This window comes from Mustelus asterias, chromosome 14, assembly GCF_964213995.1.
Source record: "Mustelus asterias chromosome 14, sMusAst1.hap1.1, whole genome shotgun sequence".
NCBI classification, from domain to species: Eukaryota; Metazoa; Chordata; class Chondrichthyes; order Carcharhiniformes; family Triakidae; genus Mustelus; species Mustelus asterias.
In genome coordinates this window covers 60,596,577-60,612,933 of record NC_135814.1, presented here as the reverse complement: position 1 = coordinate 60,612,933, position 16,357 = coordinate 60,596,577, and the positions used below count along the sequence as shown (strand labels likewise).

Below are 16,357 nucleotides of genomic sequence, written 5' to 3'. Positions count from 1 at the left end.
TCTTTTACTATTACTTGTACAATATTGTAACTCAGGTGTGACAATGGTGCTCCTTTCTGACCTGAAGTACTTTTTGTGTTGTGCATGTGTTTCTGCAATCTCTCCAAAGGCGGACTGAGCAAACACTTCGCGAAATGAGGCTCATTAATGAATTGTTGAGCTCCTTTATTTTTCAGTTGATTGGGCTCTCCTTCATACAAACAGTGCAACTTATTTTGCATAATCATAAAATTAAGAATGCACCATACTTTTCCACATTTAATCAAGATGACTTCTGACTGTTTTCACCTACACTTCATCCTTTGCTACTTTGGCTATCAAGACACAAACAGCAATCAGACCACCTGCCATGCTCTCAGGATCAGAGACACCCTAACACAATAGTTTTGAGGTATTAATTGGTCACCGAGACAAGCTAATGAGTTCCTTCTAAATTACAGCCCATAAGGGGATATAATGCTTTAATGCCTTATGTTTCTGGATCATTAGTCCAGGCCTCTGTATTACTAATAACCACTGTACTACCATTTCCATGATTGCATTTGACAGACGGTCAGTTCTGGTGAGAAAACTGACATAGAACTCTCCAGCTCCACTGGCTAGTTTTCTCTGCAGATCTTGTCTCTTTAATGGCAAAAGAAAGTGTGGCCGTGGTTTGCGCTGTCTATTTGGTGAGGTGGGGACTCAGAACCTAAAACAAGCTCCACTGAACCTTTCACAGAAATAAAAATTAATCCTGCTGCCATCCTGGCAGTGCCAACCAATTTGCAGAACCACTGCTGGGACAATGCCAGGACACTTCCTGGCCATGTCCTTCTCTCCCAGGGCCTATACTAACCTCTACGATCCTGCTGGGGGAATCCCCTTAACAGGTGCATGTCTATCTCGCTGGGGGGGGGACGAAATTGAAATCACACCCAATATGGACGTGCACCTGATTATTTCACCAGCAAGGTGTGGCAAATATCAGAGATCCCAATCTTGCTGGCGCGATTCGCGATTTCCAGGTTTCGCCTGATCTTGAGACCCCCATGACAAAATTGTGGACGGCATTCCTGTGTTTTTTCGATGCATATATTGGGACGAGGGACAAACTAAGGGACAAATTCATGTTCAAGAAGGAAAGCAGGTGGAGAAAAGAAGGAATTTAATCCACCTTTAAGCTGACATTCAGTAGCCTACAAGAGAAGTTAGTCTCTCGATGGGCTAATCTCTTTGCCAAAACCCCTTACATGTAGGTTAACACATTAGGTGCCAGTAAGAGTGATACATTATATTGGACTGAAATACTCATCCAAGCCTTGCTGTTCCATGTTTGAGCTGAATATCAAGGTCATGCCACAAGCTGTTCTGTGTAGATGGTTGCACTATTGTGAAGAGAGATTTCCAAAAAGAACTGCATTTGTATCTTGCATAGTTCATTTTTATTTTACTGTAAAGGTTAAGAGTTCTTAGTTTTTACAAATTGGAAGCAAAATATTTGTGGAGTAAAGTTTGTTACGCTCCAATCTGTCAAAGCTATTTGACTAATCTAAGGTTCATATTGTAGGTCTATTTGTTAGGTTTAATTTTTTCAGACGGTACTGACACAGTGAATGTTTATCTTGCAGAACCTTAGACACTGACCATTCTCATTCTGAAACAATGGAAGCCACAAGTATGTTGCCCATACTGAAGAAAAGGCTAGCCTTTCTCTCAGGTACAGTATTGTGTATGCTGCACATAATGGGTACAGTTTTCAAAAAGATTGCTTAATGTTCCCAGTATGGGTTTGATTTTGTGAAAGCGAAACCATGTACAAAATATGAGCTCATGGTGTAGGGGATTGGTTAGCTAACATGAAGCAGAGCGTAGTGGCAAAAGGGTAATTTTCGGTTGGTAAACTGCAGTGGAGTGCCATGGGGATCAGTGCTGGGGCCTCATCTATTTATAAATCTGCATCAATATTTTAGATGAAGGGACCAGATGTATGTTTGCTAAATTTGCTGATGTCATGAAGATAGATAGGAGAGTAAATTGTGAACATGGGGGGAAATTTTCCACTCCTGCCTACCATGGGAATCGTCGTGGGTGGGACGAAAAACTTGACAGACTCGGGCGAGAATTTCCGGTCTCGGGCGCAACTGATAAATCTCACCCAAGGTGTCTGCAAATTGGTATAGATAGGTTAAGTGAACGGGAAGAACTTTTGCTGATAATGTGGGAAAATGTGAACTTGTCCATTTTGGCAGGAAGGATAGAAAAGCAATATATTAAATTAAGTGAGTTTGCAAAATTCTTCGATATGGGGGTCTAGCTGTACACGGTGAGTACAATATGCAGGTGTAGCAAGTAATTAGCAAGGCAAATAGAATGTTGTAGTTTATTGCAAGGGAAATCAAATATTAAAGTCGGGAAGGTTAGCTGCACTTGTTAATGAGGTCATACCTGGGGAGGGATTTTACCGGCTTGCCACGCCGGTCGATCTGCGTGGCAAACCAGTAAGATAGGGCGAGAGGTGAAAAATTAGGTTCTCGTCCAATTTCTCACCTTTTGCGATCTTGCCGGCCCTGTCTGCCAGTGAAATCATAAGGGCGCGAGGCTGAATTAAATATTAATGACATGCTTAGCAATCGTCCAGGCTCACTTACCTTGCCCCCCTGGCTGGTTGAGGTCCTCACCAACAAGGATCACAGATGGTCCCTACCAACGGGACCAAATGTGATGGCCTTGCCGGTGGGAATGGAGTCCCGGTGGTTGGGGGCGGGGCAGAGCCGTGCAGTGCCCATAGGGCACTGTCAGCCTGGCACCCTGGTAGTGCTCACTGGGCACTGCGCAGTGCCAAAGGGTGGGGACCTGAGGGGGGTGGGGCCTGAGGAGAACAGCGCCATGACCGGTGGGGGGGGGGGGGGGGGGGGGAAGTTGGGAGAGTTAGGTGAGGAGCTCTGTAGGGGGGTGGGAAGAAGGGAGCTGGCTGAACGGCCGGGTGACTTTTGGGGGGAGGGTTGGGTCCAATTGGCAGGAGGAGGAAAATGATCGGGGGGTGCGATTGGCTGGTGCTGCGATCGGGAGGAGGGGGGCGTGGCAAACTGCCAGCACCACGATCGGGGTGATTGGCCTCCCCATCGCTACTCCAGCCAATCGGCTGGGGCGGCGATTGAGGGGGTTTCTCTAAAAGATGAGTTTCTGGTAAAGCGTCTGGCCTCCAGTAAGTGATCATATGACAAGTTGTCTGGGAGATAAGCAATGGAAAAAGGGTCAACAAGAAGTTAATTAAAAGGGTGAGTAGATTGTGTGCTTGTGCATGTTTCTGTTTCAAGCTGGTGTGATGCAGTTCAGAATAATCTGGCTGCAGAGCCAGCAACATCTTTTTCGAGTAAAGTTAATGTGCAGCTCCATTTCAAAGTCCATTCCCAGGTCCTCACTGTGGAACTTGGGCAATAAAGTTGAGTTATAAAGGACCAATCGAAACAGGGTGAAGTATGATGGGATTCCTGGGACAGAATTTTACTATCCCACCTGCCACGGGAATCATAGCGGACAGGGTACAGACCATACAAAGTTCCGTTGACCTTGGATGGGATTTCCCGGTCTTGAGGCAAACGTGGCCAGAAAATCTCACCCCTTGTAAGACAGGTTGCGTTGGTTACTTTGAAGGCTTGTTAGGAATCCTAGAAATACGCAGCAGTGGAGCTCTGACAAACAAGTCCACAGTGACAGAACAGGTGGAGGAAGATATGCTATCTGGAACATCTTAAAAGCTGTTCAGGTGGACAAATATCACTTCCAATCATCTTGATTTCCTTGTCATTGGATCAAGGTTTCATTCCGTCAACATGCGTGGGAAGCTGGTATACAACAGTTTCTGCACGCTAAAAGATGCCACGCACAGGTATCTTTCTTTCTTTCTGAGCACATGGCCCAAGCCCTTCAGCAACCAGCAAATTGCGAGCAAGATTTTTTTTGGAAACTTCTAATCATGATCTGACACAAAAGCGGCAGTTAGAAGATGGTCATCTAGTACTCAGTTGAAGCAGGGCTGCCTTTCAACAGCTATAACTGTGACTGAACAGCTCTACTTACAATGCATTCTGCTCATCTCTTATTGGACAGGAGGCTAGGAAAGGTGTCCCGAACATAATCTGCCACACCTCTCCTGACAGGATAAACACATCCACCTTCTGTGGTAGAAAGACATAGAAGGGACAAGTCATAAAATTTTTGACCTGGAACATCAGGACCCTCATGGACACACCCATGAGCGAATACTCAGAGTGTTGCACTGCATTTGTCACCCAAGGAATTTGGTGATATGCTATCGACATCATTGCTCTGAGTGAGACCTGAGTGTCAGGGGGGCAGCTCAAAGAATTCTAAGACAGCTGTGTTTCTGGGAAGAGAATTCAAAAGAACAATGCAGAGTTCATGGAATTGTATTTGCTTTCAAGAATGAACTTGTGGACTCTTTGTTCTCAAACTGACAAGGACTCAGTTTGCCATGGTGATCAGTGCACATGTCCCAACACTGATAATGAAACCAAACATGATTTCTGTAGCAAGCTGGACCAAGCTCTCTGAGGGGTTCCACAGGAGGACAGACTTGTCATTCTTGGAGACTTCAGTGCCAGAGTTGGAAGAAATTCCAATCTCTGGACTGGATCTATTGGAGGGAAGGAATTAGAGATATCAACTCCTGCAGCATTCTTCTCCTTACCAAATGCTTAGAACATGGGCTCATCATCATCAATACCCTGCTCTGCCAGAAGAACAAATACAAAATGTCATGGCAGTACCCACGGTCCATACACTTGCATGTGATTGATTACTTCATCATCTGTGCTCAGAATCGCAAACACGTCCACACCACCAGCGCAGTGACAGAGGCTAATGACTGCTGAATTGATCATCGAACTATTCCTTCAATTGTGTCCATCAAATTAGCTCTCAAAAAATGAGTGCAACAGAAGAGATGTCCACAAAAGGTTAGCATCAAAGCTCTGAAGGATCCAAACAGAAAAGTCAGATTTCAACAGTGTCTTTGGGAAAATCTTTTAGACTTTGATCAAAAACAGAAGAAGAGTGTCCACAGTGCTTGGGATATCCAGAAGTCCAAATCATCATTGTCTGCAAAGAGACACTTGAATTTTCTGTCAGCAAACAGGATTGGTTTAACAAAAGTTATTAGGACATCAACGAACTGATCACAAGCGCAAGACTTTCTGCACCTTGCAAAATGACTCGAGCTCAAAGCAAAATAAATTGGTTTACAACTAAGTAAAGACCAAGGGACAAAGATGCACTCGTGATGTGAAGAACCTGTGGTGGGCAGGCAAGACAAAAGGAAATTCAGTATCTCGCCAACAGAAAATGTATCTGTGGTTTCTTCACTGCCGCAAAGATCATTTATGGCCCAAGTGTTCAATGATCAGCAGCGTCTCTGAGAGGCTTAAGGACGGGGGATATCTGATCAAGTGTTATGAAACCCCACTGATATGTGCGAGAGTGTTGCAACCTGAAACATTGGCTTTGTATGGTGCTTTTTTTTTTGATATTGGTGAGAAACGTTTGCAGAAGCAGTAAGAACTCTGACCTCTCTTGCATTAAACAAATAAGTAAAAGTATTTATTAAGATGGAAGAAAGATAAAACACTGCAAAGAACAACCTTACACTTCAGCAAATTAACAGTAAGCACTTAAGACCGTCAAATACTGAAAACCCAATAGTTTCTGTTTCCCCGTATCTAAACTTTGCTGAGACCACCATTTCCCAAACAACAACCATAAACCTATTGGTCAAATCTAGCCACACTGTACAGCTTAAGTGACCAAGCCTTGGGAATGGTCTTCTGTTCAGTGGACTGGCTTGCCTTTAGCACTTCACCTCTAGCTGAGCTGTTTCCTGAAGATGGCTCTCGCTGCTGCTTCTTCGACTCCTCATCTGTATCTAAACTGTTTCCTGGCTCTCAGCACTCTGGTTATTAATTGTATCAATTGCAAAGAAAGCCCTGTTTCTTATTCTTTCCTTTCTCTTAGTTGCTGCCCAGACATGGTTTGCAAAACGCATGGCAGTTTGATTTTACTTATGCAACCAAAATATATAGAACATAGAACATAGAAAGCCACAGCACAAACAGGCCCTTCGGCCCACAAGTTGCGCCGATCACATCCCCACCTCTAGGCCTATCTATAGCCCTCAATCCCATTAAACCCCATGTACTCATCCAGAAGTCTCTTAAAAGACCCCAACGAGTTTGCCTCCACCACCACCGACGTCAGCCGATTCCACTCACCCACCACCCTCTGAGTGAAAAACTTACCCCTGACATCTCCTCTGTACCTACCCCCCAGCACCTTAAACCTGTGTCCTCTCGTAGCAACCATTTCAGCCCTTGGAAATAGCCTCTGAGAGTCTACCCTATCCAGACCTCTCAACATCTTGTAAACCTCTATCAGGTCACCTCTCATCCTTCGTCTCTCCAGGGAGAAGAGACCAAGCTCCCTCAACCTATCCTCATAAGGCATGCCCCCCAATCCAGGCAACATCCTTGTAAATCTCCTCTGCACCCTTTCAATGGCTTCAACATCTTTCCTGTAATGAGGTGACCAGAACTGCGCGCAGTACTCCAAGTGGGGTCTAACCAGGGTCCTATAAAGCTGCAGCATTATCTCCCGACTCCTAAACTCAATCCCTCGATTAATGAAGGCCAGTACGCCGTACGCCTTCTTGACCGCATCCTCCACCTGCGAGGCCGATTTAAGAGTCCTATGGACCCGGACCCCAAGGTCCTTCTGATCCTCTACACTGCTAAGAATGGTACCCTTCATATTATACTGCTGCTTCATCCCATTGGATCTGCCAAAATGGATCACCACACACTTATCCGGGTTGAAGTCCATCTGCCACTTCTCCGCCCAGTCTTGCATTCTATCTATGTCTCGCTGCAACTTCTGACATCCCTCCAAACTATCCACAACACCACCTACCTTGGTGTCGTCAGCAAACTTACCAACCCATCCCTCCACTTCCTCATCCAGGTCATTTATGAAAATGACAAACAGCAAGGGTCCCAGAACAGATCCCTGGGGCACTCCACTGGTCACTGACCTCCATGCAGAGAAAGACCCCTCCACAGCCACTCTCTGCCTTCTGCAGGCAAGCCAGTTCTGTGGACCCCTCCACAGCCACTCTCTGCCTTCTGCAGGCAAGCCAGATCTGGTAGGGTGCTATTAATATACATTTTAATAGCACCCTACCATTTCATGATGCAACATGAGGAAAGTTGTCAATGCCTGTTGGAGGCAGCATTTTGAGGACTTTTAAATGAAGAATCAATTGTTGACCAGTGTTTTCAACTCCATCCCATAACATCCTGGTAGAGACGAGCTCGTAACTTGGCCAGAGATGATGAAAGCCATCACTCAGTTAAAGAACAACAAAGCAGCAGGAGGTGATGAAATCCCCATTGAAACTTTTAAGCATGGAGGAAATTACCTACTGCAGCTCCATGCCCCTATCCTGCAGATCTGGAATGAAGAGGAAATCTCAAATGAACGCAAGGGTGCCATGATTGTGACAATCTTAAAGAAAAAAACCCAAAACCAACTGTGGTGATCACAGAGGCATCTCCGTTGCATTGCTGAAAAGATCATTACAAGATCCCTTATGAACCCAATGAATCATCAGCCAATTTTGGGCTCGTGGAAGACAGTCACGCTAGCGACGGATAGCCAATAATAATTTGAAGCTTGGTGTGCTGGCTAAAAGAGATTAAACCGCTTGTTAACTGTAGGATTCCTAACAGTGAGCAAAACCTCTGGGACAGCCAAGCTGAAAAGGGAGAAAGAGTTCTAGATGTAGACTCCAGAGTTAAAGAATATTTGAACCAGGAATTTTCTGACCCGAGATGACTTGCTTAAGACACGATATATTTGGAGTCTACAACCGTGAGTCAGTCGGAGGAGATTTGAAGGGAAAGCCTTGCCAGAAAGAGTGCAACATGCAAGAAATCTCGACTGGTACACACATCTTCAAAGCAGCGCTCAGGGTTTGACTTGAATATTGGGATTGTAAGTCAAATGGGTGTGGAAGGAAATTTGAGTTAGGAAGTTCGGATCAAAGCATAAACATTTGTGTTCATTGTTCTTTCAACATATTTAACGTAACTGGTCACAGAGTGTAGTTGGGAGTATTCATGCTCTCTGATTTTTGTTTAGTAACTTTCTTTTGATTTTAAGTGTGAACCTTGTGGCTTAATTCTTTTAGTAAATACCTGTGTTTTCAGAATTTAAGAAAAAGCACATAAACATGTTACTGGTCTTTAGTGAGATCATAACAATTGGTGATCTCACCTGGGATTATAACAATTGGGAGCTCATCTGGAATTCTAACACTTTTAATAAGAGACAACATTGAAACATTCAATTTGCCTTCCCCATCACTTGATATATTTGTATGCTAGCTTTTTGTAATTCATGTACAAGAACTCCAAAATCCCTCTGTACCACAGATTTCTGCAGTTGCTCTATTTAAACAATATTCTGCTTTTCTGCTAAAAGTTTATTTCATTGCAAGCTATTTTCTTCTGCATTTGGCGGTGGGATTGCCATTTCCCTTGTATCTTCCTTGATATAACCATGAAGGAGCATGGCAATTTAACTGGGTGACAGGATTCCCAAAGGACCAAGGAGTCTTAAATGGCATCCACGTGTCCTTAAAGGGGTTTGAACATTTATGTCAATGCCACTTGCATTCAAAATCACCTATTTCATAATGAGACAAACAAACCAACCGTTTTTGTGGTTGCTGATCTTTTATGTTTACAGCATTCAATTTTTTTTATTGGTGAGAGCTGTGGCTGTATTGTCATATGGTTGTAATCCAAATAAGGAATCATAAACATTCGAAATGATCCAAGGAAGAATCTGATCAGAAAATTTTCTTCCTTATCATTTTGTTATTAACTGTCTGATATTTGAGCTCAATGCCCCAATACAACCCCATTTCTCCCTCACATGGCCACCTGTCCCTTTCTTCCTTATCATTTTGTTATTAACTGTCTGATGTTTAAGCTCAATGCCCCAATACAACCCCATTCCTTCCTCACATGGCCACCTGTCCCTTGCTATTCAGTTGGTCCCATCACCAGGCTTTGAGACAATACAGGTCAGCATTCTGTTAGGTTGTAGACATGATCAGGAGCCTTCAGCAGTCAGTGGCAAAACTAGAAATTGCTGGAATAAAAACAGAAAAAGTTGGATAAACTCAGCAGGTCTGGAAGCATTTTTGGAGAGAAACAGAGTTAGTGTTTCAAGTCTAAAGATCCTTCTACAGAACTGAAGAAAATTAGAAATGTACGGAATTATATAGTTCAAATGGGTGTGCAGGAGGTGGGGCAGAAGAGAAGAACAGGGATAGGCAGGGCAAAGGAGAGAAGTACGGATTTGTCATGGACATAAGATAAAGGGAGCGTTAATGGTGCCATTAATGGATGAAGAGCACTAATAGTGGCCAACGGTGAGATAACAGAATGTGTTAATGGGACCAACTGAATAGCAAGGGACAGGTGGCCATGTGAGGGAGGAATGGGGTTGTATTGGGGCATTGAGCTCAAAAACAACAAAACTACAAAAGGGGTGGGGAGGTGGGTTTAAGATGGAGGGGGAAGTTTGCTGTCCAAATTTGATTGAGGTTAATATTGAGTCATGTCTGAGCATCTGCAGTACTTTGCTTTTTTTGAGTAAAAAATTCTGGTAATGCGCAGCATGTCTGACATTCTCAATTATGGGGGTAAGAAAGACTATCATAGAATCCCTAAAGTGCAGAAGGAGGCCATTTGGACCATCAAGCCTGCATTGACAACAGACCCACCCAGGCCCTATCCCTGTAACTCTTATATTTACCCTGATAATCCTCCTGACATTAAGGAGCAATTTACCATGGCCAATCAACCTATCCTGCACATATTTGGACACAAGTGGGGACATTTTGGGTATGTTGATTCGTATATGGTACCTCAAATGTCACATCTTGTATTTTATTTTAATTGTGAAAATACTGGCTGACCAGTGTATTTCCAAAATTTTCCCTTTTTTGATCTCAAAATTTAGTAATTTAAAAATGTTAATTTTTTAGATGTTAGTGTTGTTTTCACATTCAAAAGGAAATGGTGTTAAACCAGTCAGTGGACAGTAACAGATGACATACAATGAGTAAAAATGCCTTTTCCAGCCTTTATTTGGCTTCTATATCTAACTTTTGTTTTTTGCGGGTTAAGGTATTAAATTTTGCCTACACATTAGTTTGCCCAGTGAATTTTAAACCTTTTAATAAAAATTGAATAATGTCCTTTTATTACCATTTTGCACTGATTTGGAAAAATTGCAGTTAGCACCAAGTCAACCTTGTTTCTGTGGAAAATCTCTTTAGATTAGCAACAAATTAAATACTTCATGAAGGAAAGATGTTGTTTATGCTGTAAATGAACCTGCAACAAATTACCATCTGCATTCCTCTGGTACTGGATGTTGAGGTCACCCTGCCATGTTGTCACTTAAGGCTGCAAGATGTATCTTGATTTATCTTTTTTTCCCAAAAGGCCAAAGCTCTGCAAATATTTTTACAGTTTACAGATTTTACAAAATTCTTCTTTGTTTGTAGTTCTCTTGTATAAAATACTATGTTTGGCATTGAGTCTACCAGTAAAATTAAATCGGATTATTTTGAAAACAAAGAAATGTTCCCTGAGGTACTATATACTTGTTCCTTCATCACTTTCTGCCAAATAAAGTTAGAACTAAATCTGTGCAGTAGAGTTGAATGACATTGCAGATAAAGTTTATTTCTCTATCCTGCCATGGGCGATTTTTTTTTAGCACCTTTCAATTCTGGTGTCAATTTTACTTTGACTTCATCTTTGTGCTTAAATAAAACTTCAGAGGAAGGGTATGTCCAGTTTTACTGATGAAGTCACCAAACTGTTTAAATCCTTGATTTAATTGTGTGTGTGGAGTGGGAAACCATTCTCTACGTTGTTTTGCCAGATGTGTGCTGCTTGGCATACTTCCCTACATGATTCATGGAGTAGATCTATTGAGTCACCAAAAACCTCATAGCTGTTTGTTTCCTGCTTTTAGACCCAAACTGTGTCACTGTTAATTTCCATTTTTTTAGAGCTTGGAAGTACAACCTCTGCCTAGAGGATAATTTGAGGACAGTGTCATTATGTCAGCACAAAACTCTTCCACCAATCCACCTCCATATGCATCCACCTATCTTGGCTAATCGAGTTATTTCCACTTCTTTTCCTCCTTTTTCCAAGTCTTTTTTTTCCCCACCCTCTGAAGTCTCTTGTTTTTTTTGTCACAGAACAATTTCTTTAGCCTTATCCCATCCTTGCACTGAACAGAAATTCATGCTCACTGAATTTAATCTGTACCTAAAGAGGGGTTTAGAAAGGAAATGCAAGAGTCCAGGGCACAAATGGATGAAGGCACAGTCATCAATGGTGGGGTAAAGTGGAAATGGACAGGAGGCCTGATTTGGAGAAATGCAGAGTACCTGGAGAGTTGCAAAGTGGAATGAGATTTTAGAGAGATGGGGAAGGGTGGGGCCATGGAGGAATTGGGCACCAAGCTTAAAGTTGTAAAATCAAGTGATTGTGGAACCAGGAGCTTGTGTGGATCAGCGATTGCAGGTCTGAAGGGTGTGGAACTTGTTGCGAGGTAGGATGCGAGCAATAGTCTATTGGATGAGCTTACCTTTATGGTGGGAAGAAGCAATGAGACTGGCAGAGAGAGTATTGGAATCGTCGAGACTGGAGGTAAAAGCATGGATGAGGGTTTCAGCAGCAAACTAGGTAAGGAAGGATTGGGGATGGATATTGTTGCAGAAGTGGAAGTAGATAGTCTTGGTGATTGAAAGGATATGAGGTTGGAGGCTCAACTGGAGTTAATAAGTCTGGTTCATCTTGGCAGTGGCCAAGGAATGGGATGGACTGGAGTTAATAGCATATGAGTGCTAATTCATTGCAAGAGGATGCACATTCTGGAATTCAGTATTGTGCTGCATAAGCAGTAACCTAAAACTTCCTGATGGATGTTTGCTAATAAAGTAAAACCAATTGTAATTTAAGGCAACAGTCAACTGATTATGGCACCATGGAGTGCTAGCAAAATTGAAGGATAGCTGTCCAGTGGGAGTTATACCTGATGCTTTGGAAAATGGTTGTGCTTATGGCTAATCATTGCAGCTCAGATATTTGCTACATGAGATCATCAGGACTGTGTCCTTGGCCTAACCATCTACATTTGTGATTTTTCTCTTCATTTATTGAGCTTGTTTGCTGATGATGCCACAGTGTTGTGCTCCAATCACAATCTCTGATGAGGGAAAAACTCATGCCAGCTTTCAACAAGATTTGGTTGAAGTTCAGGCTTGGTGTGATAAGTGGCAGATAACATTGCTTAAATGTACCAGCCACAACACCATCTTTTATGAGAGCAAGGCAGAATTTGGGTACTCTATATCGACTTGCTCATCTCCTGATGCCTCAAAGCCTTGCCACCATCTACAAGGTCCAAGCTGAGAGTAAGACAGAAGGCATCCCACTTCACTTCATTCGTATGACATTAAAGAAGCTTGACACAATCTACAACACATCACTCTAATTGATGTCATGCCATTGGAATTAGTAATTCACTGTTCCACCTCAAGACGTGGTACACCACAAAAACCTACCAAGCTTTGACAGCCCCCCCTAGTTTGACAATTCTCACACCTAAGAAGTTCGAGTACAATGTCATGGGAATACATGCAAAACAGGAGCAGACTTTTGTAAACTGGATTCATTGAAGAGAGTTACATATGTTGGCCACCTGCAGGTGTGGTACAGAGTCATAGCTTTGACAAAGGGTCATCTGGACTCAAGGTCAGCTCTTTTCTCTCCTTACAGATGCTGCCAGACCTGCTGGGATTTTCCAGCATTTTCTCTTTTTTGGTTTCAGGTTCCAGTATCTGCAGTCATTTGCTTTTATCTGTTGTCTTAAACCTATTTGCATTCCTAGTGCAAAAACCCAGAAGAAGACCTCATTGCTGAAAACTAACAGTTCTTAAAGGAGAATTCCAAATTAACACCGCTGCCTCCAGTGAGAAACCATAAGAACCTGCACTGCAAACAAGCATCTGGACGCTATGATTTTTTTTTTTGCTGGCCTTATTTGTTACTGGTCAAGTTTTTACCATCAGTGGGACAGTTCACCCTGCTAACCTACTCATAATAGCATATAAAGGTGCCAGATAAACATAAATCATACATGTTGGTAGCAAGTGTGCTGGTAAGTGCTAATTGAAATATTTCCGTTTGCTCTTGTGGAAGAATTTGTTGGACTGAATTGGATAAATTCGAAGCTCCTACTGTTGAAATAGGTTCAATTACAATGAAAGTATTTGTAAATAAGGAAGACAGTCGACATTAAGGAATGATGAGTTCAAAACAAACGCTGAATGACTGTCAGTGGGTGGGAATAGTGGCAAGGCTAGTGCAAAATTTGGACTTGGGATGGGGAGGTGGTAGCTTTCTTTTGCACTTGTTAAAATGTACTGGGTAGCATTTAAATACAGAACACCGAGTTTGTCATTGAAAATCGTACTGTACCTAACAAGGGTTTGAGTTTATGATCTAATGCATTAATGTGATTTCACGATGACGATGTACTGATGCAAGTTATTGTCTCCTCCTTAGGGGGCAAGGATAGAAGAAGTGGCCTTATCCTGACAATTCCATTATGCTCAGAGCAAACGAACATGGATGAGCTGAGTGTCACTTTGGATTATTTGCTCAGCATTCCAAGGTGATTCTTTGATTCATGCATTCTAGCTATATTTAATATTCTAGCTATATTGTACAAATTATTGTCACTAATGACATTTAACTTTCTGTCAGCTGAGTTCAATACACTTGAGATTATTTTGTGATTAATCAAAAATATTATAAAATGCTTTTTATCTATTGTAAGTATTATAGGAGGAAAAAATTAAAATTCAGTTTAGGGATTTTCTTGTGATAAATGGTTTACTTGTGTTTCATCAAGAGATGATATATTCAGCAAAGAACTCCTGGCTCACTCTCAGCTAATTTTCATGCATATTTGTCGACTGTATGTTGGATATGACACATGCTGTTGAAATTTAAAACTGCAGGCAGACTTTTGAATTCTCTATCATTGCAAAAAAGACTCTCAGATTTTACTTCAGATATGTGTGCATTTGTGCCTAGAGACGCATGTAAAAGTGGGCTAAAGCAAATACGTGGTGTAAATGATTGAGGAAAATTGGGCCTCAGTGAATTAATTAGTGTTCCTGAATTTCTTTAATTTTTAACACCCACCTGTTGATCTCTCAGCTTGCCCTCATGGTTCTATCCACAAGCAATAAAACTGAATTTCTTGTAATTGAGAAAAGATGCCTGACGAGTGAAGATCTATAAGCCAAGACTGCTTTCAAACACATTACTCATATAAGACATTTATGAAGCTGTTGGATAACTGCTTTTCAAAGGAGGCCATTGACAGACTATTGGGTTTGAATTTTCAACAACAGTTAAAGCACCAACCATCATTGAATTATCCAATGATAAAGATAAGGTCGCCATAACCCCAGGTGACTCTAGGCTGCTGTCCCATTTGACGGGGAAGAGCTGACTGGGTGGTGACTTAACCGGAGGATCATCACACCTCAGGCGAGGGGCAAGGTTGGGAAGGCAGGTCTTCATAAATAATCTCAACCGGGATTGGAATTGAACCCACACTGTTGGCGTTACTCTGCAGCCCAATAGAGGTGGATGAGAATGAACATACTTTTGTGGTAACTGGGAAGCTGATTTCACCAGGGTGGGGGGAACTTGGCATCAAGATCCCACTTGATCCAACCATGGCAATTCAGTTTGGTAAAGAAGTCATTGTGTGTTTATTGAGGGGCATGCTCAGATTTTGGCAGAGTGCACATGCTGTCTGGACTAAGTGCAAAGAGGTGGAGACACGGAGCCATTCTTGGCCAGTATGGGGACTTAGGTGGGTCCCATGAAAGGTTGAATGGCACAGGGGGTGATTTGGCAATTTGCATACAGTTGTTAGCCAAGATAGTGGAGTTGAGGAAAGAGTGGTCAGTAATCAAATAACAGTCAGGGGGTTGTCAACATGTTGGTATTGTGCGACCATAAGAGAAAGGACCAAGTCTTCCAAATCTGAGGGGGCGGGTGTGTAGGTGTCCACTGAACACAAAGAAAGCAACAGCTGGCAGTGGGGACTGAATTTTGGGTCTGTTAGCAATGTAGGGGAGAGCCCCGGGTATGAGGAGTAAAAAAGAGAACAAGGAGAGGCAGGAAAGACACGAGTCAATTTAGGATCTACCGCAGATGACAGAGCTATCTTTAAAAGAACAAGAACCAATGCTACAGGAGACTGCAGGTCTCCAGGCAGATGGTCATATTGCCGAAGACCTCACAGTACTGCTCTCCATGTTCTGTTAGTAGCCGTCAAAGTCACTATGGCTGTAACCGTCTTTGCTTCTATCTCCTTTTGAGAATTGGCTGTGGACCATGGTGGCATCTTGCAAGGCTGTGCATCACTGCATCTCCCAGGTTATTGATATCCTCTTTGCCAGCGCTGGGCAGCACATTCAATTCCAGACAGGTGTGACCTTGTTAGTTTCATCGCTATTTTGGATACCTTGAGTTGCAGGCCATTATCGATTTCACTCTGTCTCTCCTAAGACCTCTTTCAACAACAGTTAAAGCACCAACCACAGTAATGACTACCATGACCTGCTGAAGTTCAACCTGTACTTGCGTTATCGCGCCTTTGCTCCAGGCCGAGCGACCCCTATTTAGCAGGCAAACATGTTTCCAATCTAATCGATTTCACACTCCTGACTTTCAAGGCATTGACAGACTGTCCAGTGAAATTCAGAAAGTGGAAGAGCTTTCACTCGCTCAACATTCAGCTGATCTGTGATCAAAGCAAGCTCTACGCATATGTGTGCTCATTTTCCTGGCAGCTGCCATGACTCCATCCTCTGCCACTTCAGGCTGCCCCAGCTCTTCGGTCTGATGCCAGTTCGTAGATGGATTCTCGGGGACAAGGGTTATCACTTGAAGGGACCTTTTGAAAAGATACGCCTTTGCGAGAGCTTGAGCCAGAAGCATTGCAAGCAAAGCCACCTGCTCACTATGACCACCATTAAGCAGATCATCAGCCTTCAAATGATGCAGTTCTGGTGCTTTTACTGGTTGGGTAGCGTACGGTGGTCCACTCCTCTAAGGGTTGTGCTCAATTGTTAATCTTCAGAATTCTTCATAACATGGCCCTCTAAAGAGATGTGGAC

General features: G+C 42.8%; 1 protein-coding gene across 3 annotated transcripts in view; it reads left to right on the top strand.

Annotated features, from left to right (window-relative positions):
* Nucleotides 1–16,357, top strand: part of sestd1 (SEC14 and spectrin domains 1) — a 150,618-nt gene that overhangs the window by 35,205 nt on the left and 99,056 nt on the right. For all 3 annotated transcript variants that reach the window (XM_078228494.1, XM_078228493.1, XM_078228495.1), the window contains 2 exons: nucleotides 1,611–1,699; nucleotides 13,719–13,827. In XM_078228494.1, coding sequence (XP_078084620.1) covers nucleotides 1,645–1,699; nucleotides 13,719–13,827 — 164 coding nt within the window. In that variant the 5' untranslated portion in view covers nucleotides 1,611–1,644. The remainder of the gene's footprint in view (nucleotides 1–1,610; nucleotides 1,700–13,718; nucleotides 13,828–16,357) is intronic.